This window comes from Leishmania major, chromosome 14 (genome assembly GCF_000002725.2).
Source record: "Leishmania major strain Friedlin complete genome, chromosome 14".
In the NCBI taxonomy this organism is placed as follows: Eukaryota; Euglenozoa; class Kinetoplastea; order Trypanosomatida; family Trypanosomatidae; genus Leishmania; species Leishmania major.
Window position 1 is genome coordinate 183,775 of NC_007255.2, and position 20,283 is coordinate 204,057.

The 20,283-nt window shown below is 56.8% G+C and overlaps 6 protein-coding genes across 6 annotated transcripts; all 6 read right to left on the reverse strand.

The window, feature by feature from the left end:
* Positions 1-313: 313 nt before the first annotated feature.
* On the reverse strand, positions 314-1,717 carry LMJF_14_0510 (putative stearic acid desaturase; the record flags this gene model as incomplete). Its single annotated transcript, XM_001687598.1, has 1 exon — positions 314-1,717. One exon carries the CDS (start codon positions 1,715-1,717, stop codon positions 314-316), a length of 1,404 nt encoding a protein of 467 aa, XP_001687650.1.
* A 1,887-nt stretch (positions 1,718-3,604) lies between these two features.
* On the reverse strand, positions 3,605-3,934 carry LMJF_14_0520 (conserved hypothetical protein; the record flags this gene model as incomplete). Its single annotated transcript, XM_001687599.1, has 1 exon — positions 3,605-3,934. One exon carries the CDS (start codon positions 3,932-3,934, stop codon positions 3,605-3,607), a length of 330 nt encoding a protein of 109 aa, XP_001687651.1.
* Positions 3,935-4,704: 770 nt separating this feature from the next.
* Positions 4,705-6,219, reverse strand: LMJF_14_0530 (conserved hypothetical protein; the record flags this gene model as incomplete). Its single annotated transcript, XM_001687600.1, has 1 exon — positions 4,705-6,219. One exon carries the CDS (start codon positions 6,217-6,219, stop codon positions 4,705-4,707), a length of 1,515 nt encoding a protein of 504 aa, XP_001687652.1.
* A 1,503-nt stretch (positions 6,220-7,722) lies between these two features.
* Positions 7,723-9,222, reverse strand: LMJF_14_0540 (ion transport protein-like protein; the record flags this gene model as incomplete). The annotated part of the gene is made up of 1 exon (XM_001687601.1): positions 7,723-9,222. The coding sequence occupies one exon, from the start codon at positions 9,220-9,222 to the stop codon at positions 7,723-7,725; it is 1,500 nt and encodes a 499-aa protein (XP_001687653.1).
* A 3,116-nt stretch (positions 9,223-12,338) lies between these two features.
* On the reverse strand, positions 12,339-14,009 carry LMJF_14_0550 (hypothetical protein; the record flags this gene model as incomplete). Its single annotated transcript, XM_001687602.1, has 1 exon — positions 12,339-14,009. The coding sequence occupies one exon, from the start codon at positions 14,007-14,009 to the stop codon at positions 12,339-12,341; it is 1,671 nt and encodes a 556-aa protein (XP_001687654.1).
* A 3,984-nt stretch (positions 14,010-17,993) lies between these two features.
* Positions 17,994-19,379, reverse strand: LMJF_14_0560 (hypothetical protein; the record flags this gene model as incomplete). Its single annotated transcript, XM_001687603.1, has 1 exon — positions 17,994-19,379. The coding sequence occupies one exon, from the start codon at positions 19,377-19,379 to the stop codon at positions 17,994-17,996; it is 1,386 nt and encodes a 461-aa protein (XP_001687655.1).
* Between the last annotated feature and the right edge of the window lie 904 nt (positions 19,380-20,283).

Consider the following 20,283-nt stretch of genomic DNA (forward strand, 5'->3'; position numbering starts at 1 on the left):
GCCATGACGAAGAAGAGAGCACAAAAACACAAAACAATCTGCTTTACACATGTCATGTACATAAAATGATGTGAAAAGTTCATTAGGTTGGAACACACACACACAAACACAGATGGAGTAGGCGATGATCGTGGTGACCGTACCGTGGAGGGGGTTTCTCTCCTCAAACGAAAAGAAAAAGAAGCCCATCGCTAGAGCGACGGTGCAGGTCCTGCAGTCGGCCTCAAGTGAGGCTCCCGTGCCAATATGACGACACTGGAGGGCCCAAGCAGAGTAAACGACGACAGAACTTGAAGCGCCGCTCTACTCTGCATTACAGGGGAACGTCACATCGCCGAGGTAGCGTAACGCACTGCCCTGTACAAACAGCGGCACTCCCCTCCTCGCCAGACGCCGAAGAGGCGGGGCGCTCCTTCATGCGGCCCACGCGCAGCTCCGGCAGGTAGTTGTGCGCGCCCGTCGTGTGGCCATACACACCGCCGTTGAAGGCGGCCGTCGCGTCCTTGCCCACGTACGCAAGCAGCAGCGCACGGCCACCAGGGTGCATGTTCAGCCAGCTGATCTTCTTGTCCTTCTGCGCCCACGCAGGGTCCACGGGGATTGGCCGCTCGAGGTCCAGCACGTAGCCGTCCATCACCAGCAGCTTACGGCCCTGCTCCACTTCCGCCCGCACGTCGTCCCACGCGTACTCCTTGTCCGCCGGCACCTCCAGCTGCTTCACCTTCTCGACCGCCTCCTGAAGTTTGCGCCCGTGCATGCACACAGCCTGCGCCGCGGCGGCGCGGTCGACGACAGTGCGCGGCGCACGCTGCAGGTTGTCGCAGAAGCCCAGAAAGCTGCACATAAATATGTACCACTTTGTCATATCAATGTGGTGCCACAGATGACCGTTACGGTAGTCGTTCGGGAACTGGTGGTGGTAGTTGTGGTAGCCCTCGCCGAGGTTTATGATCGCAAAGACGACGGAGTCGTGCGGTGTCTTGTTATCTGCGTACGGCCGCGTGGCGCCAAAGAGGTCCGTGTGCGCGAGGCTGTTGATGAAGAAGGAGAACTGGTGCACCAGAAAGATCTTGAGCCACACCACCCAGAAGAACGCACCTGCCCACTCACCAGTGGTTGCGCCGGCCACCATGAGGGGGATCAGGATCCCTGTCATGGTCGCAATGGCGGCAAAGTACTTGCGCTGGAACTCCACAACGAGGCTGTCCTTCAGGTCCGACACATCTGCGTCGCCGAGCAGATCGTAGTCCATGCGCATGATGAACCAGCCAAAGTGTGTGAAGATGAAGCCGCGGCGCGCGTCGTACGGGTCCTTGGAGGTATCCGTGTACTTGTGGTGGACGCGGTGGTTTCGAGCCCACCACTTGATAGAGCCCTGGAACGCGCCTGCCCCGACGAAGGCGCACACCCACTGCATCGCCTGCCCGCCGGTGAAAGCACCGTGTGAGAAGAGACGATGATAGCCGGTCGTCACCCCCACCATGCCGGTGACAACGGCAAAAAATGCAAGCCATTGCAGAAGCGAGAAGGATAAAGGGACGCGCAGGTACAACCCAAGCAGCACGAACAGCAGTGGTACACCGATGATGTAGATGCCGATCCAGTTGTACTGGAAGTTGCCCTTCGACCACTGCGGCACCTCACGCTCCACCTTGGGCTTTGTCTCATCCGTGGAAAGGACGCTGCAGGTGAAGAGGTTCTGCACGGCCTGCAGCATCTTGCCAAGCGACTCTCGAAACGTGTGCCTGGGGTGGAGGTGGGGGTGGGGGCGTCGTGAACCGCTGCCGCTGACAGCAGTGTACACGGAAGAAAAATGTAGAACAATGAAGACAGAAAACCAGGCTTGAGCGTAGGGAGGGCGTCAACGCAAGGAGTACCAAGGCCCGCGCATACACACACGCGCAAATCCACTGCTGACGCCCGGCGTGGCAGAGCGAGCGAAGAGGTGAGGAAGGGTGTGTGGGTGTAAACAGCCGAAGGCCGACGAGCACGATACGGCGGGTGGGAGAGAAGCGAGAGCTTGAGCGAGACTAAAATGGTGACACACACACACACACACACGTACGCACACCGCCGAGGCAGATGAAAAAAGAGCGCTGAAGCAAGAACCAAGGCAAATCTAGTAAGTAAAACCAAACGCACAAACCGATAACGAGGACAGCACAGAGGAGGTGTGTGCGTGTGTGTGATGGAGGTGATGGAGACGTGTAAAGGCAAAGGAAAGGATGCTCGTAGACGACGAGGTATTCGTATGTGCTGTAGTTGCGTATGTGCGTGTATGCTGAACGACCGTCTGGAGCCATCCAGTACTAGCCGTCCCTTTCCCTCGAAAAGGGGGAAAAAGGAGGCGAAGGAACCCAAGGCGACGAAGAGTAAGAGCGAGAGGGGCGAGGCAGGTGCGTATGTGTGCCGGTGTTCTACACTGAGAGAGAGAGAGCGCAGGTACACACACACACACACACACACACACACACACACACACACACGCACACTTCACGAAGTTTGGGGGAGAGGGTCAGTGAGGAGAGAAAAACTAAACGAACGGCAACGATGGATGTGCGTGTGGGCGGTTGTGTGCGCTGCAAGCACGATGCACCCCACCAGTAATGACGACGAACCACAGCAATCGTGTGATAGAGGTGTCTCCGTGCGTCTGTCTGCGCCCGGTTCTGTGGCCCCTCAGCGAAGGATTGGCGAAGCGGAGGTGGGGAGCCGAGGGTGAAGCCCGTTGGTACTCTCGACGGCAAAGCAGAGACGGGCAGCCAACAACGAAATAGTCAATTGGGAACTTCACGAAACCGCGGACCCCCAAGCGGGTAATGTGAGGCGGCGCACGGTGGTGCGGGGTTGGAGTGACAACTGTTGTATCGCTGCGCGCTGGGGGCATGCGTGCGGGGTGTAAGTGAAATTGGTCGGGGGTTGGGATGACTCGTGGCAGAGATGACGAGTACCAATGAAGAATTCCAGTGGGGTGAGGGTGAGAATTGGGGATAGAAGAGGCGGAACAGATGAGCGTGACGAGAGAAACACCCTGGAAAGCATGCACACCAATCAGGCAAAAATCTAGTGGTGCTGTGCATGAGGTGAAGGGTGTGTATGTGGGGTGGGCCGGGGTGGGGAGAGTGAGTGACCAGCAGACAGCGGCGTACGAACCAGACACCGCGCTAACGCAACGCTCTTGCCCCCCTTGTTCTCGATGCCAACACCACACACACACGCATACACGTATACATACACACCCGCAAGAGGCCTCCCTGCCCGTCTCCCGCATGCCAGAGAGCACGACCGGGGCGCACTTTGCCGGAGGAGCCCCCCTCTCTACAAGAGGGGCGACCGACAACACACAAGAAAAGCAAACACAAACCAAGCAAGCTGTCGGGAGAGCGAGACAGAGGAATCGCGGTCTCCCCCCGCCCTTTCCTTGACGGCATTCGTTTTCTTTGTCGTTTCGCATGTACTTTTCCAGTCGGACTTACAGGGACATGTTACGCAGCACCCAACAACACACTTCCTCAGCAGCACAAAGCCACAACCGGAGTAGCCGGACGCGCATAGGCACATGCGCACCGGCGGGAAGGGAGACGGGACAGGAAAGCTGCGGCCACTACGCACGAGCCTTCGGCAGGCCCACTGCATCGCGCAGCACCGCTGTCACATCCCCGTTCTTTTTCTGCAGCAAGGACCGCGCGCACTCGGGGGTCACCATCAGCGCCGCCGCCACGACCTGCGCATCCTCGTCCGCCACCGGGACTGCGGCCAGCTCGCGCGCACGCTGCTCCTTCGCCTCGCTCTGCTGAGTCACCTCGGCGTGCAGCTTCTTCATGCGCTCCTGCAGCGCCGCAAGGTCGTCGGTGCGCAGCTTGGACGTTTTCTCAGCCTCGCCGCTACCGGTGACCTTTCGCATGGACTTCTGCTCATCGGCCTGCCGCGTCATGGCTGCGAAGGGGGGGGAGCGGCGGACCGGAGGGGTGGGATAGGTAGGGAGGGGGGAAGGGCCTGATGGGAAGAGGGAGAGAGATTCGGAGAATGCATCAAGAAAGAGTGAGGGGTTGAGCCAGAGAAGGATGTAAGTGATGAGAAAGGCGAGTGCATACACACACAGGGGGTACAGGGAGAGCTTGGCAACAGTGCCTTTCTGGCCACTCAGACAGGCACTGCGGACAGCTGAACATGAGACTTGGTGGATGTGTGTGTGTGTTTGTGTGTGTGTGTGCCTGATGGAGAGAATGGGAATCGCATTCTTCGGGACTTCGTCGAGCGTTGATAGCGAAGAAACCCTCGTGATCAACGCGATGCATTAAGCGACAGTATTCCTAGCCCTTGCCGTACGACTATCGCTCGTGATTTTCCTGTCGTCGTTGGACGTAATGCCGACTAGTCGAAGCGCGTGCGCACGCACGCACAAGGTCTTTGGATTCATGAAGAAGGAAGGGCAAGCGAAACGCGTGCACGCGTACGTGAAGAAGTAAGTTCAAGGTGCGCAAAAATGATCGGCAGGCGGCAGGTGGCCGCAGCAGCAGCAGCACACACACACACACACACACACACACACACACGCAGAAAGAACGTAACATCACACGCGCGCATCTCTTCGCATGTCGGCTCGCAAGACGGAGCGATACGGCGCAAGATATCATATCCACAAAATCCGAGAACAAATACCAGCATGCAACGCTAAAGATTCTTTGCGTTTCAGGTAGTGGCTTACGACGCTACCTCAGTGGAGGAGGCAAGCATTCTTGGCGCCATGCGCTCCGCCTTGCGAATTAATATGCTGAGGGTTTCATCGAGGTGGGCCAGCCTCCTGGTGATGTCGCTGGCCATCGCGGACGCACCGGCGCCACTGTGCGTGAGCTGCCGCTGATTGATAAGCCCGCGCAGCTCCAACACTGGTAGTGACGTCAACGACGACGCCGGCGGTGGTGCACCACCGTCCAAGCAACTTGTCTCCACATCCGCGCCAGGGGGCAAGGGCGAAATCTGCGGTGACTTCAACTTCACCTCCTTGAAGAGAGAAAAGGAGCGCCGGCCAGTGGTGCTCTTGGGAGTCCCGCCGCTGGCGCTGAGGGCTGTGCTCATCGGCGAACGCGGGGACCCGGCTGGGGTTGTGCGAAGAGATGACTGGCGGCTCAGCGCGGTGAGGGCGTCATCAAAGGTGTAGGTGGAGCGGATGAACGCCATCTCGGACTCGACAAACTCGCGGCGGAGGGAGCGAAAACTGCAGGCCTGGCTGCTCAGCAGCAGCGCGTTGAACTGAATAGAGAGCGGGTTGCGCTTCTCTAGCTTTGCCAGGTAGAGCTTCCACGCGCGCTGGATGGTGCGAGCCGCCTCACCGGGAACTTGCGCACACAGCTTGTTGGTGCGAAAGAGCGTGTGCAGGTTGCGCTCGGCCGGAGTGACGCGGAGTAGCGCGTGCATCAGGCTGACGCACCAGGCGATGACAAGCAGCCCCAGACACCAGGCGAGAAAGGCAGTGAACCGTCCCACCCACGTCAATGGGACGACGTCGCTGTACCCTACGAAACCCATGGTGGAGGAGCAGAAGTACACGGCGTCCGCGTAGCTGACCTCCTCACCCTTGGTGTACAGCAGAGCCAGCCCGAGCCACGCCACGACAAAGCCGCATGCCGTCGCGATGGCGTGCCGAGACATAAAGGTGTGGCGGAACATGTAGAGGGAGTTGAAGCGATACCCACACAGCGACGCCACGGCGCGCTTGAAGACGCTCTGGGTGGAGAGGCGTGTGACGTACATCACGTAGACGTACGAGCGCAGCACAATAAAGCTGTCCAGCACCCGAGCCCAGCTGGAAGTGCCCTTGACGCCGGGCGGGGCCATAATGATCCAAACCAGCATCTCGCACAGCATCAGCGACAGGTACGGGGAGTGCAGCGAGTTCACGGCGTGACTTGCTGGGTTCGTCACACCTGCAAAGCGCGTCTTGATACGGTAGACAAGGACGATGCACACCTCTCCCGCCAACGAGAGGGCCAAAATGAGGACGTGCACCACAAGGTTACCAGCGTACCCGCTCACCTGGAAGATGGAAAGCATGAAGCACATAAATGCGAGGAAGGCCATCACCCCTCTGAACCACTGGTGAGACATCTGGTCATGCTCGAGAGAGACGAGACGCTGCGTCATCGGGTTTGACGTGGGTGGCACGGCCGTCGGCGCCTGCGCCCGCGACAGCTTCCCGACACGCTCTCGAAGCTCCATCGCTCTACTTGCGCCTCTTTGTATGGGCAGAATGCACTACGTACAACCCTGTGTCATGCACCACCGTGCTCGGCAACAGGCTGATGTGCCGCTACTTTTTTTTGGCTTTGTTGTCGTTGTTGCCTTTGCGTGGCGTGGTATCACCACCGCCGCGGCCTCTCTCTCTCTTTTGGGTAGAGTGACGTTATGCTTGTCGGCCCTTCTCACTTACTGTATGTATGTATGTATGTGTGTGTGTGGGGGGGGGGAGAGGGGCGGCAGCGGTAGCACAAGCGAGAGAGACAAGTCGAAAGGTGGAGAGTCATCGGGCGCGTACACAGTCGGCCACGAGGACGACAACTGCTAACGTAGAATGAGAATGTAAGCCCAAAAAAGCACCTTCGAATAGACGACGACCTGCGCACGTAGAGGGAGAGAAGGCGGAGAGTCACCATGAGTGCACTGTGAAGCGGAAAGGACGGCTTGCATGTCTGGACGACACCTTGCCAACGGCGTATTGACGCCCAACATACCAACAGCAGACATGGGGAACATGATGCCATCGAGTCAAAGACCATACTCTTCGGGCGTTGCTGCATGCAACGAGTTGCGCTGTTTCTAGTCGCGTGTTCCTTGCTCATTGGGAGCAGGTGCTGGAACCTCTCAGCCAGCAGACACGTATTACGCACACTTGTCAGGAATGCTGCCCCTTTCGCTGTTGGTGTTTGAAAAGACAAAGGGAAAATTGCATCACGCTCGTTTCAGACGCGATGTACGGAGGCGACACACACACACACACACACACACACACACACACACACGTGGGCCCTCTCGCTAGAGGAACACGACTTTCCTCTATTCATTCGGCACCCTGCTTCACGCGAACACTTCGTCGATGTCTGGAATGCCCCACGAAAGCAACGTGGTATGCGCGGCACGTCACGCAGAGGAACAAGAAAAACATGCGTCCAAAGACAACGAAGGCAAAGCCCATCATCTTCCACGCAACGCCAGCACATCCGTCCTGTACGTTCCCGACGCTCCTGAAGAGCGAAATCAACTAAAGATGTACACACACACACACACACACACGCACACACACAGGAACACTGATAAAGCCTACATGTGTACACATGTATACGTAGAGAAAGGGAGAAAAGAGAGCGCATAGGCAACAGTGCAGAGACACCGCAACATACGCGCTCGCACGCATGCACATGTGTTTTGTGTGCCGCCGTCACGGCTCCCCGCATCTGCGCATAGAGTGCGCAGCAGTCGGAGCGACGTGGCGGCTCCGTGCGCGAAGGTGAGAAGGAAGGGCGGGATCGAGGAAGGCGCAACACGGGCGAGGCCCAAACCGCTAAGGGTCCACGACAGACAGCGTTAAGCGACCGAGAGACGCATGAAAGCCGCAACAGGGACAAAGAAAAATGGGAAGAAGATCAGCGCGTTGATGAGCAACACCAGCCGTCTTTCTTCCGCCTCCACAGATCCTGCACTAGATCGCACCATCAGCCATCTACATCACATCTGGGACACAGCCATGCTAGGGGGATGTGTCGCGGCCACAGCGCTGATAGCCTCTAGCACCTCTGCTAGACGCGCGCACTTCTGTTCCAGATGCGCCACCCGGTCCCTCCATTCCGCCATCTCTGCCACTGACGCCGCTGTGCCGCTGCTGCTCGTCAGGGCGGCAGGCAGCGCAGTGTCGATGGGCTCTAGCGAGTCGCCTGGAAGAACAATAATGGACTCGATGTCGCGCCGCGATAGCGATGAAGCTAGCACGTCACGGTCACGGAGGGCGAGGTACACGCGATCCACGTCCTTTGCACGCTGCAGCTGCCGCGCCGCCTTCTCTGTGAGTTGCAGGTATTCATTATACTGGTACGCCGACAGCCCTGTAAGCGGATGAATGTTCGTCTCGTTCAGCGAGCGCACCGCGCCGTTTAGCTGCTGCCGTGTGCGGCGCACCGCGGCAATCATGTGAGTCAAAAGCCACGACAAAGCCAGTGTGTAGACCTTCTGCTTCACGGACGGCTCGTGAGGCCCAACCTTTCGAGCCTTGTGCAACCGCCACGCCAGCTGGATGACGCGGGCAGAGCGGCCTCGCAGACTGTGTGCGAGTTCGTGACATTCCATTAACGTCTGCATGTTGTGCGAACGGTCCGACGCCTGCAGCAGCGAGTACATAGTGATGATCAGGAAGGCCATGATGACGTAGCTCACAATCCAGGCGATGAAGGCAACGGCGCGGCCCGAAAGCGTGGAGGGGGTGATGTCGCCGTACCCCAGCGTCGACAGAGACTGAAAGGAAAACCAGAGGGCATCACCGAGGGAGAGGTTCTGGGTGCGTGCGAACAGGCAGCCCACCGTCAGCCACGCACATATCACCACCGTCACCACAACGCGCGTCTTGTGGTGGAGCAGCCCGGTGCGAATAAGAAAGGAAGTGGAAAGTGGCAGGTCACTGATTGCGGACATGACGCGGCAGAAGGTTCGGTGCACGTACATAGCGTTGTTCAGGTACACGATGACGGAGTACAGGCGCAGAAAGATGAAGTAGTTTAGCAGCTCGAAGAACTGCTTGCCAACGAAGACAAAAGGCGGGGTCTGGATGTTCCACAGCACGATTTCGGCCACCATGTGAAGGAAGTACGGTGAGGTGAAGATGTTGCGCCCCTCGAACAGCAGGTTTGTCACGCCGGAGAACTGCGCTTTCACCTGGTACGTTTTGCATATGACGAGGGCTGCTGCCTGGGAGACGATAAAAATGGTGCAGTTCACCAGAAACGCCGAGTTTCCAATGCTCAGCAGCGAGAGTATGAACACGGCGATGGAGAGCAGCGCCTGCACCCCGCGCAGCCAGCGGTGATACACTGAGAGAACCTCTAGCGCGGTCAGTTCCCGCGCCACCATCTTCGGCGGCGCCTCCTGGTAACTGACGTTGATGTACAGATCATCCTTCAAGAAGTGCTTGATACGACGTCCGAGAAGTCTCGGCCCTTTCGTGATGGATCGCTTCATCTTCGCGAAGGTGCTGCGACGCCGCTTCGCTGCGATGATGGTGCCGCCAGGAGCGGCGGCGGCCGCGGACGTGGTGGATCTCTGCTCATCTGATGATGCGGCCGCAGGCGGAAAGGAGCCGCCGAGGCCGCCCTCCGTGATCTTCGAAGGTGTTCTAGAGATCATTGCAGAGCGCACGAACGGGAGAGGCGGAGCAGCAGAAGTAGCAAAGACGTGGCACACGTGTGTATGTGTGCGTATGTGCGCAAAGGACTAGGCGGAGGAGGAGGAGAACCGGGGGTGGGGATGCGACTGCGCGGGTATTGCGAGTTTTTTTTTTTTGTGTGTGTGCCTGGTAGGGGCGTACCAAAACCGGAGGAGGAAGGGGGCATGGATGACCAGTGACGGGCACCGATACGATGACGGAGTCGTTTTTTGTTTTCCTTCAAGGTGCCATTCCGCCACAAACAACTCCATAAATATATACGCGTACACAAATATGGCTCATCTGCCGCCGCAGCGTCGTGGCTACATCCGCGTCGTCTAGGACGAACCGTCCTGCCGTTGCATCGGGGCCGTGCGGCGCGATTGGGGCCAGAGAGAGACCCGGGTGGGCCGCACGTATCGAACCAGGCGGGCAGTGTTCAGGGTCCTGCTCGAGGGCGGAAGCGGTGGCGTCTGTCATGCGGGATAATAGGGGGCGGTTCAGGTGGCTGCCGCATGAGCTCAGGGAGGATGCTGGAAAGCCCCAGGCCAGGGCCCTCTGGGGACCTTGCACATCCTGCCTGCATGCCATGCTTCTCCACATGGGAGTCTGGAGGACCCGATGGTGCAACTCGAGGGTGCTCTTCGCATGCTTCCGGCATCTGTGCTTCATCAGCCCACCCGGTCAGACGTAGGAGATGCCGCATGGTTTGCACGCATGCACTTTGGGGCTTATTGGTATGGGATTCGTTCGCGCCCTTCTCCGTCCATCCCTCCTGCTCTTCTCACCTCTGCATTCTTCCTTTCCGTGCGATACACCATGCCAGCTGTACTTGACCGCACGTGTGCACAGTGCTCGCTGTCTACATCTGCCATTCGCGTAGCGGAGCAAGGGACAGGAGAAGGCAGAGAGGCATTCGCCATTGCACATTGAAGGAGGAGGATAAGGTGCAGGGGAGAACCGAGGCGCCTTGCATCACAGTCGCAGACGCAACGAGAGAGGCACGCGCGCGTGTGAGTGTGTGTGTATGCGTCCGCGTTCATGTGGAGTGGGTAGATGGATGATGGGCAGGACACATGCAGGCATCACACGTACACACGCACTCAAGAGGAGAGGGTGAGACCAAAACAGAAAAAAAGCGATCGTGTAAGCACGATTGAGTTCCTCAGAAGAGAAAACACAAACTGGGAAAGGCAACAGCAGCGACGTCTAAGTGTGCACATGTGCATGGATGCCTATGTGTGTGCGTGTGGACGACTGCATAGTGGCGATGATGACAATGTTGCAGGGCGTATCCTCGCAGGTAACAGGCGGAGGTGAAAGCAGCGTGCGTGAGAAAAGAGGTTCGGCTTCGTGTAGTAGGCGATACACTTCCGGCTCATTGGCACGCTGCCCCTTTGTGAACACACAAACACAAAACAAAAGCACGCAGGACCAAACTCTATTGCACGCGTTTCATCAAACAATGTGCACATCCACACCCCCCACAAAAAAAAGCGAGAAGATTTGCCTGTGAGAAAGGAACAGCGATGCTTGAACATTACCCAAGTGTCGGGCTCACCTGCACACGCACTCGTCCATGCATCGCGTTCACCACTTCGACATCCTCAACCGTTGAAAAAAAAACGGAAGAGAAGGAGCGGGGTGAGTTGGCTTCCACGAAGACAAGAACGAAACCAACGAAGACGCCCCAGTTACAGTAATGCACATGAGGGACATCACCAGCTGACATGGGACAGCAACCGAACACGCGTCAAGCAGTCAAGAGGAGGTACTCAGAATGATCATCAACAACAAAGATGAGTGTCGACATCGAGCATATTCGACGCGTGCCTGTTGCGTAAGAGGCACCAACAGCTGAGGCGAAAAAAATCAAAAAAATCACAAAAAAAATAACAAAGGAAACCAACAACGCCATCGTCCAGAAGGTGCCAGCATGTGCGTGCGTGTGATGGAAATGAGAGGGTAGGGGTAGGGGTAGGGGTAGAGCAAGTAGTCGTACAAGCGAAGAACACCGAAATCCATAATCCGATTCAAATGTAAGCATACACACGTGAACACACACACACACACACACACGCACACAGAGGAACGCATAGGCAGGGGCTGGAGAAGACAGAACGAAGGGAGGTGAGATGAGTTAGGCGTCCTTCAAGAAAAAAAAAAGAACAGCAGCAGACACACACACACACACACACACAAGCACTAGTGTTGGCCGGAAGTTGCAATAGTGGGGTGCCTTGACAGACTCCAATCACATGCAGGAAACCCATCCTTTCAGAACTTTGACTACACATAACTGCTTGAATGTATGGGTGGGTGGTTGGTTGGGTAAGGAGACGATGGGAAGGACATACATATATGATGAGGGACGTATAGAAAAAAAAAGTTACCATTGGTGTTACAGATTCAAGCACACATCTCCACGAGTCACAGAGGGTGGAGATGGACACGGATACAGCGAGGGGAGGGGCGGGGAGTTTGCCTTCACGATCGCTCACGCCCCAACGCCAAATTACCCCTTGGCGATACGACTTCACCGCCACGACCGCTCGACAAACACACACACACACACACACCTATGCAGAGATGCACGCGAAATAGCAGTGCACATGCCTGTTTCTTTCGAGCGGTCCAACGTTGATCGAGTTTTTCTGTTCCAGGTTGCTGGTGCTGCCGATGCGGGGCCACCGTGTGTGACAGTCGCCGTGGACCAAGGCCTCGCTTGGTGCATACAAAACTAGACATGTAGCTCAGACGAGGCGGAGATTCGCCAGCAGACCCACGGCAACTACTATCTCGGCTGGGGCGCAAGTGGCTGCAGAGCTGCGACCCCGTTCCTGCTGACATTCGACTCATTCTTTCACTTGCCCGCCGCTACCCCGTGAAAAGAGACGGACCTCTGCCGCTTCTTGTCGACTTGGCTACCATTTTAGCCGCCGCCATCGCCGTTGCCGCTACCGGCGCTGCTGCTTCTGCTTCGTGACCTCATTCGCGGGCTGCGGCACCCCTCTGAGCTGCTCAGCTCGTCGAGAAAAGCACAAGCACTCTTTCTGCGGTACTGCGACACAAGGTCCACAGTAAGCAGCTGGAGCTCGCGCACCCGTATCGCTGGCCGACCGATGCTGTAGGGTCCTGCAACAACGACGAAGAGAAAGAGCAGTAGCAGCAGCAGCGCCTCGACGCCGCCGGCGATGTGGACAGTGATGATCTTGTAGAAAGGCTGCTGTGACCTTATCGTGTTCGTGATGGCGTCCTGCGGGTTTTCGCCAAAAATGGGGGCTGCGCTCGACGCGCTGCGGTTGATGGCGGTCTCGAGAAGCGTGTAGGTGGTCACGAGACCGACAAAGCGCCACTCGCCGTACGCGTCCATGGCGAGATTGACGGGGGAGGCTGGGCTCAAGAGCGGCTTGCTGCAGTTGCGGTTGGCGTCCAGGTACGACCGTGAGAAATTCGTGAAGAAGCCGTTCACGCTCGTCGCACCGTTCCAGAAGAGCGTCTGCGGGATGACCTGGGCCATGGTGGTGCGCAGGCCTTGGCTCTCGACGCGCCAGAAGAGCGGGCAGCAGAGCTTGTTCGCGGCTGGACAGTCCGCGGGCGGAGCGGCAGCCAAAAGTGTTTTGAAGCACGCTGTCCCGTCCACGGCACCTAACTTATTGTCGATGCACTCGTGGAAGCCGCCGCCCACCGCGCTCACGTTCGACTTTACAGAGGAGAGGAACCCGTTGAGCATGGCTACAATGGCACTGTTCATGCCCGCAGAGAAGACGTAGGGGTACGTGGTGAGCCCGGTAAAGTGAGACTCACCCGTCACCGCGCTGCCGGAGTACATGGTGTAGTTGTAGGTGCTGCCAGCGCGTCTAAGAAAGAGGTCACGTGACGGCAGCAGCGCCGCGGCGTGCAGGACGCCCGGGAGGATCAATGAAGGTGAGGAGGAGGGGAGGCACACTACAGCGGCTAGAAGCAGTGCGAGAAACGTACAGGGCCGCTGCTGTATGGCGCAGCACGCGCAAGGTGCCATTCGCTCGCTGGCAGCTGCTTCGCGGATCACACGAATACGCACAAAATCACCGGCAAACACGAACAAAGCGTAAATTTTTTTCCCGTGATGAACACAAAGGCCACACGCGCCACTGTTGCCTTTTCCTCCTCCACGCTCGACCCTTCCGTTACACACACACACACACACACAGAGAGAGAGAAGAAAGGAGAAGAACGAGAGAATGAAGGCAGAGGTGACTTGGAGAAAAGAGGTAGGGGTGGGTTTGAGAGGTACATGTGCACCGAGAGGAGGTGGTTCGCGTGTGTGCACGTGAATTCGACTGTGCGTGTGGGAAAGGTGTGGGGTGTGGGTACGGCCCTTGTCGACGCGCACCGTGAGGCCTACGCGCAGGCGGACAAGGAGCTCGTGCAGGGGAGCGCAAGAGGGAGGGAGGGGGGGGGGAGAGAGAGAGAGGCAGCAACCGAGCAGGATGGAAAGAAGGCGAGGATCAATGTGTGGACGATGGGTGAAGGGAGGCAGGCATTCCTTCACGTGTGCGCTAGCGCGAAGATACACAAGTACACAGCGACACACACTCTCAAGGAAGACGGGCAACAGCATAGCTGACAAGCTGTCTGTGATGGGAGGAGCCGTGTTCACAAGTGTTTTGGTGCCACTGACCGGCTTGCGTGTGTATTTGTGGAAGTGAGCGCGAATGGGGGTCGGACAATGCAGTGCGTTGCTCTGCCACTTTCGATGTCTTTCCGTTCGTGAACCTCAGACGCGGGGAAGAGGAGAGAAAAGGAGTCTGACGATGTGCAGTTCAGATGCGCCCTTCAAGCCCATCCTCCTCCTCACAATACGCACAGCGTGATGCAGCAGATGTACATATATATGTATATGTGAGTGTGTGTAAAATGAGAGAGCGATGCAGTGAGTTGGTGGGTGCGGTAAAGGTACAACCAACGAATACAAAGAGCCGTGAGGCATGTGAGGGAGAAGGAAAGGCGGAGAAGTCGATTGCACAGAGTGATACGATCGAGCGGTTCCGTTGTGCGCCCTGGTGAACGCTGGGATGCCGGGATCCTTCAGAAGGGGAGTGCCATAGGATACTCAGAGGTGTTCTTGCATGCCCCCCCGCCTTCTCCTCCACCAAAGCTTTCCGCTGTTGCCTCTCCTCTCCCCTCACACACACGCACATACACACACTGTGCGTGTGATAGTGCGTTTGGGCGGAGAGGGAGAGAGGAGGGGCGGGCTGCTCCATCCCCATCGAGGCAACAGTGTATGAACGCCGATATCCGGAAAAAGCCGTCATGTCTACACCATCGACGGTAGGTGGGGGTGACTGGGCAGAGCGTGTGTGCACACGTTATGTTATACGTGCCTTATCGAAACATACTCAAGAAGGCAAAGCGAGCTCGCAAAGGGCGAATCGCACCGTCAGCGAAGGCGGAGAAACAAACAAAAAAGGGGCGATGATCGACATGTACACACACCTACACACACGTACATATATATATATATATATATGCACGCATACATACACATATATCGGGTAGAGAATAAGCACCGCCACAGACATGGCAGAGACACGGACAAAGGGTGGTGGTGGTGGTGGTGGTGTGTGTATGTGTGTGTGGGGGGGGGCGTGTGTGTGCAGAACGTGTGGTGATGGTAGTTGTAGTGACAGAGAGAAAGAGATCGCAAACAGAGGATAAAACATAGCGACTTGGTTTTTATTGGCGGTGAGCGTACACGCGTCGCGCACCTCCGATTCTTCCTCTCTCTCTCTCTCTCGCGCGCGCGCGCGCTCTCTGCATGTGCTTGTTCCGTGGGACATCTTCTACCGATACCGTCAAGCGAGCTCATCTACCTGTGTGTCACCACCAAGCGCTCGCGAGGAAAAGGGAGGATAGGGTAAACGCACATAGGTAAGTGATTGGAGGCAAGAGCGAATCTAGCAGGTGGACACCGACCCCCGAAGCAGATACGCACGGAGGCGCCACTCAGGCACATGCTCACACAGGCGCAGGCCGCTCGATCGCATGCGCCTTCAACCTGTCCGAGAAAATAACACAAACAGCCGTGTGTGTGTGGGGGGGGGGAGGAGGAGGAGGGGAGGCACCAACGAAAAGAAACATAACGACATCGACACGGCGGCCACGACGATGAAAAGCACACACACATTAACACACACACACACACACATTCACACATCTACCCGCCCACCTACACATCGACGAAACAATGAAGACATCTAATGCACCCGAAGAGGGAGAGGGGGATACGGTTCTACCTGGCAGTAGAAAGGGAGAGAAAAAAAAACATATACAACAGTGGTGAGGTAGGGATACAAGGCTGAGAGAAATAAACAACGTCCCTGCCGGTGCATGCATGCTTTGTGTGTGTGTGTGTGTGTGTACAAAAGAAAGCCGATCAGAACTTCGAAAGAAAACAAGGTACAGGAAAAAATAATCGCATAGAGACACACACTCAACATTGTGTCAACCGCGCAAGCTACAACGAAGGTGAAAAACAACAACGGCGCGAAGCCGCCGCCGCCGAAGAAAAGGGAGGGCTTCAAAGAAGGAGAGGAGGGCGTTCGAGGCCGCCGCCGCCGCTGTGGAGCACGAGGGCTACAAGAGGAAAGAGAGGACGAGTACCATACTTAGCATAGCAGGAAGCTTACGTATGCAAGAAAGGAAAAAATAAACAACGCCAAACCTACGCGCACGCCTTCTATTACCACTATAGCTGCGCATGCGCCTGTGCGACTGTGTTTCAATGCGAACGTACCTTCCCCACCGCACCCTTCGCTCTGCTTTCCGTCGGCCACGCTGAGGTAGACAAGACGACAGAGGCCACCGCCTGCACACCACACACAAAGACGAATGGAGTGTCCGCCCCCACAGACGGGTGCAAGAGTTTAGAGGGAACTTGTACTGAAACGACCCCCCTCCTTCCCCCCTGGTGTACAATGTGTGTAGCCTCTGCGTTCCACGATGAGAGAGTACAGACGCGCACACGAACGAGGGAAGGCACACGCAAGGGTACACCATTCGCCTTCATCTTTTCGCCGTTGTGCGCGTGCGTCTCTCTCTCTCTCTCTCTGTGTGTGTGTGTGTGCTTGTGGGCTTAGAGAGGCGTCATATGCACATGGGGTGTGAGGGAAGGAGGGAGAAGGTGTGTATGTGTGTGGATGGGGCTGTGAGTACTGATGGGGAGTATCGTCGAAGGGGCAGAAACACACATACACACACACACACACACACACGTAAGATAACATAGGGATGAAGGGAGTTGACCCGCACCCACATCACGTCAGCAGCACATCCAAGGGGAAGGGGGAGAGAGAACATGGATGAGGACATTACTCATTGTAACCGCCACACTGTCCACAGAGTGTCGCTTAACAGAAAAAAATAAAGCAATGAAGAAATAAACACATGAGGGGAGCAAGGAGCACAATCACACACGACTGCACGCTGACAGCACAGATAGAGAGAGGGAGAGGGGAAGGGCGAGGAGAGAGCCCAAAACATGGGCACATACGTATGAATATATCTATATATATATATATATAGATATAGATAAGTATACGTACACAGACGCACACACGCCCAAGAGCACTTGTGCGAAAGCCGCACTTTCAAGTACGCTTAGTCTCACGGGACGACGAAGAGGAGCTATAGGTGGAACTAGAGCTTGATGGAGCACAAAGACGAGGACAAGGACCGAGAAAACACAGCAACAGACGAGAAACACGGGCCGTTGTACACATGGCAGCGGATGCCGTTTGGGTTGTGATGGTGACGGGGTCGTGTTTTTTTTTCATCGGTTGCTGTTCGGACGCCATTTTTTTGTTTGTTGTGCTGCACGCGCGTCATAAGGGATACACATGTGAGGAGGGAAGGAAGAAAGGACAACAGCAAAAAAGGCCGCTTGTGCCTGCGTGCGTAAAGGTGAGCCAACAACAGAAAACAACATGGTTGAGAGTACGCTACCACCAAAAAAAAAGACTGAGAGGATGCATGTGTGTGTGTGTGCGCGCGTGTATGAAGTGGGTCTAGCGGCGGGTGGATGGGGAGAGAGAGAGAGAGCTGGAGTGGACCGAGGATGTTTCGTTGCCCTTTCTGTAATCCTCATTCGCTTGCGCTACTGCGGAGGAGGGGGGGGGAGGGTGAAGAGTGAGGGATGGAGAAAAAAGAAGGGCAAGCGCAGGACAGAGAAAAAGGGGAGGGCACGCACACCAACGGAGCGGGCGTGTGTGTGTGTGTGTGTGGGAGATAAGAGGCGCAATAACAAATATGCTTACCTATAATGCTCAGAAGAAACAAGAAAACAGCCAAGAAGAGAAGGGAAGGAGAGAGGATGGGAGACTTGCCAACGAGAGCATGCTTGCACGCTTGACCACAGCGCAGACATACACGCCCACGAAAGCAGCCAGCATCGAGCTGGGTGCATGCAAAGAAAGACTACACATTTGGAGAGTGTGTGAGGGAGGGAGGAAGAGAGGTGGTGTGTGTGTGTGTATGTGTGTGCACGACCACGACCTCCCTACCCCCTTCTGTCGTCCACTCGTGGGTATTCAAAGAAACAAATCTAGACGCCAAAGGTCTGTCGCCCAATGAGCGGGTTCTGGAAGCTCTGCGGAGACTGCCGTGATGCTGCCGATTTCATGGAACCTGTACTTGGCGCGCGTTTCAATATCGAGTTCGCCGGTGGATCATTGACCGTCGACACCGCGCTGGTGACAGGGCTGCTTTTCCGACTGCAGGTGCTGTCCGCTCGGGATGACGTACGCTGATGCACTGCATCCGTTCTATTGCGCACAGCCATAAAGCTGCCACGCGTCTGCAGCTGCGACTGAGTGCCTTGACTCTGGAGCGACGCCGCGGCGTAGGCGTGCTGCTGCTGATGCGGCTTAGGGGAAAGCACGTGGAGCTGGGCGGATTCGGGGCTGATGCTGTGTGAGGAGGAGCGGCGCTGATTTCGACGCCGCTTCGCTGCGAGCTTCTCCTCGGCTTTCGCCGTTCGAGCCTGCACGTCTTCAATTTTGGCGCACAACTCCTTTTCCTCCTTCACGGCTGGTTTGTACCCACACAGGTACATGAGGAGGAGAGAAATGAAGAGAACGACGACGAGACCCGCTAACACGACGATCGGGACCGGTAGCGGGATGTCGCCGAACTGATGCACCGCCGCCCACGCCGGGGTGGAGGTGGTGTCCAGCAGTGTGAGCTGGGCGGCTGCCTTGCCGGTCGGGCTGTCGACACGGTGCTCGACATAGGTCAAGAAGGGCATGTAGCGACGTGTGTAGCGCCATTCGCCATTGGCGTCTACCGCAAGTGTAGAGTTGGCGCCGTAAGTGCAGGAGCACTCCGGCCACGGCCTGAAGGATGAACAGTTCCAGTAGTGGGCACGGTACTTGTCGGAGAAGTTGGTGTAGAAGCCGTTGACCGCCTTCGTGCCATCCCAGAAGATGAGTCGGGGGTCGATCTGATCCGACGGCAAGCGGTCCGGCAGCGACGTCGGATAGCGCCAGTACTGAACGCAGCAGAGCGGGTTGTCGGCGACGCAGTCGCCAGCGATGCCCGCGTGCAGCAGTGTCTTGAAGCATCCCGAGAGAGTGTAGGTGGTGTTCCAATCGTTCTGCGGCAAGGATAACAAGTTGCAGTGGTCAAAGCCATGCTCCTCTGCACCAGTGCCGAAGTTCGCCATGACGGAGCTGCTGATGAGGTTCTTGATGAAGATGTTCATGTCCTCGGTGAAGGCGTAGAGAAAGCTACACGACGCATTCGGCAGTAGGCCGTCCACGTCGATGACGGGGTCGCTTTTCGCCTCATAGGCGAACCTTTGGCCTCTGCGCTGCGCCAGCAGGTACGCCGGTGAGGCGTCCACCACCACCGAGGTGAATGCGGACGCGCACAGGAGCAGGGTGAGAAGAAGAGCCTGCACGGCGGGGAGCGGTGCCGCGACGGCGAACATGTTTGTTCTGCTGTGAGCCTACAAGAGGAGGGCGATATTGGTCAGGTAGAGGGAGGGGGTATGAGATAAGGGCGAAAGGGGAGCAGACACAGTAGGCGGCAACAGATCGAGTTGTGAATGCGTGTTGGAGTACGTCTGATTGTGAGGTGAGCGGGGGTGGGGGGCTTGGGGTGGGGGGTCTAAGCGGAACGCCGTATCTCTGTTAGCTTTCTGCGGGAAGAGGGAGGGGAGGGCACAATCGAGAGTGTGGCACAAGAAGAAAAAAGGGCGAAGGGCGGGTTGGGTGACGATGGGACTCGGAAATCACGCGTTTCTGTCTTCATTGATCGCGCGCGCCTAGAGCGTCTGGCATGTTTGTGTGCGCTTCGGTGGTGGTGTTGGTGGTGGGTGAGGGAAGGGGTCGTTCTATCACGAAGCGCAACGGTCATGGTTGGCGAGGAAAAGTGCGAGCGAGGCGGAATCAGAGAGAGTAGAAAGACAGTACACAACATACATTGTAAGATTGGCACCGCTGTGGAGCAAGGAGGGGTGGTGGTGGATGAAGAGCAAACAGCGAGCCTGATGGTCATCACAGTTGCCGTGCAAACCACGCGCTTCGCATTCCTCCATAAACAGAAAGAAGACGAGCAACGGATACTGAGGGCTCCCGGCAGCAGCACATGATGAGCATGTTAGGCTTGTTATTCTTTTTCTCGTCCCTGAGTGGGGAATAGTAGCAGTGTCGACTGCAGAAAGGTAACGCCTGCTCACAGACGCAACGGCCCACTCACACTTCGCTGAGGGAACACGCTCCGCTTGGTGTCAGCGGGGTCCTTCCTTTCCCCCGGGAGCAAGCTATGGGCCCGCAGATACTATCAATTGAAAAACAACGCTAACTACGCCCTCTGTTGCGAAGACAGGCGAG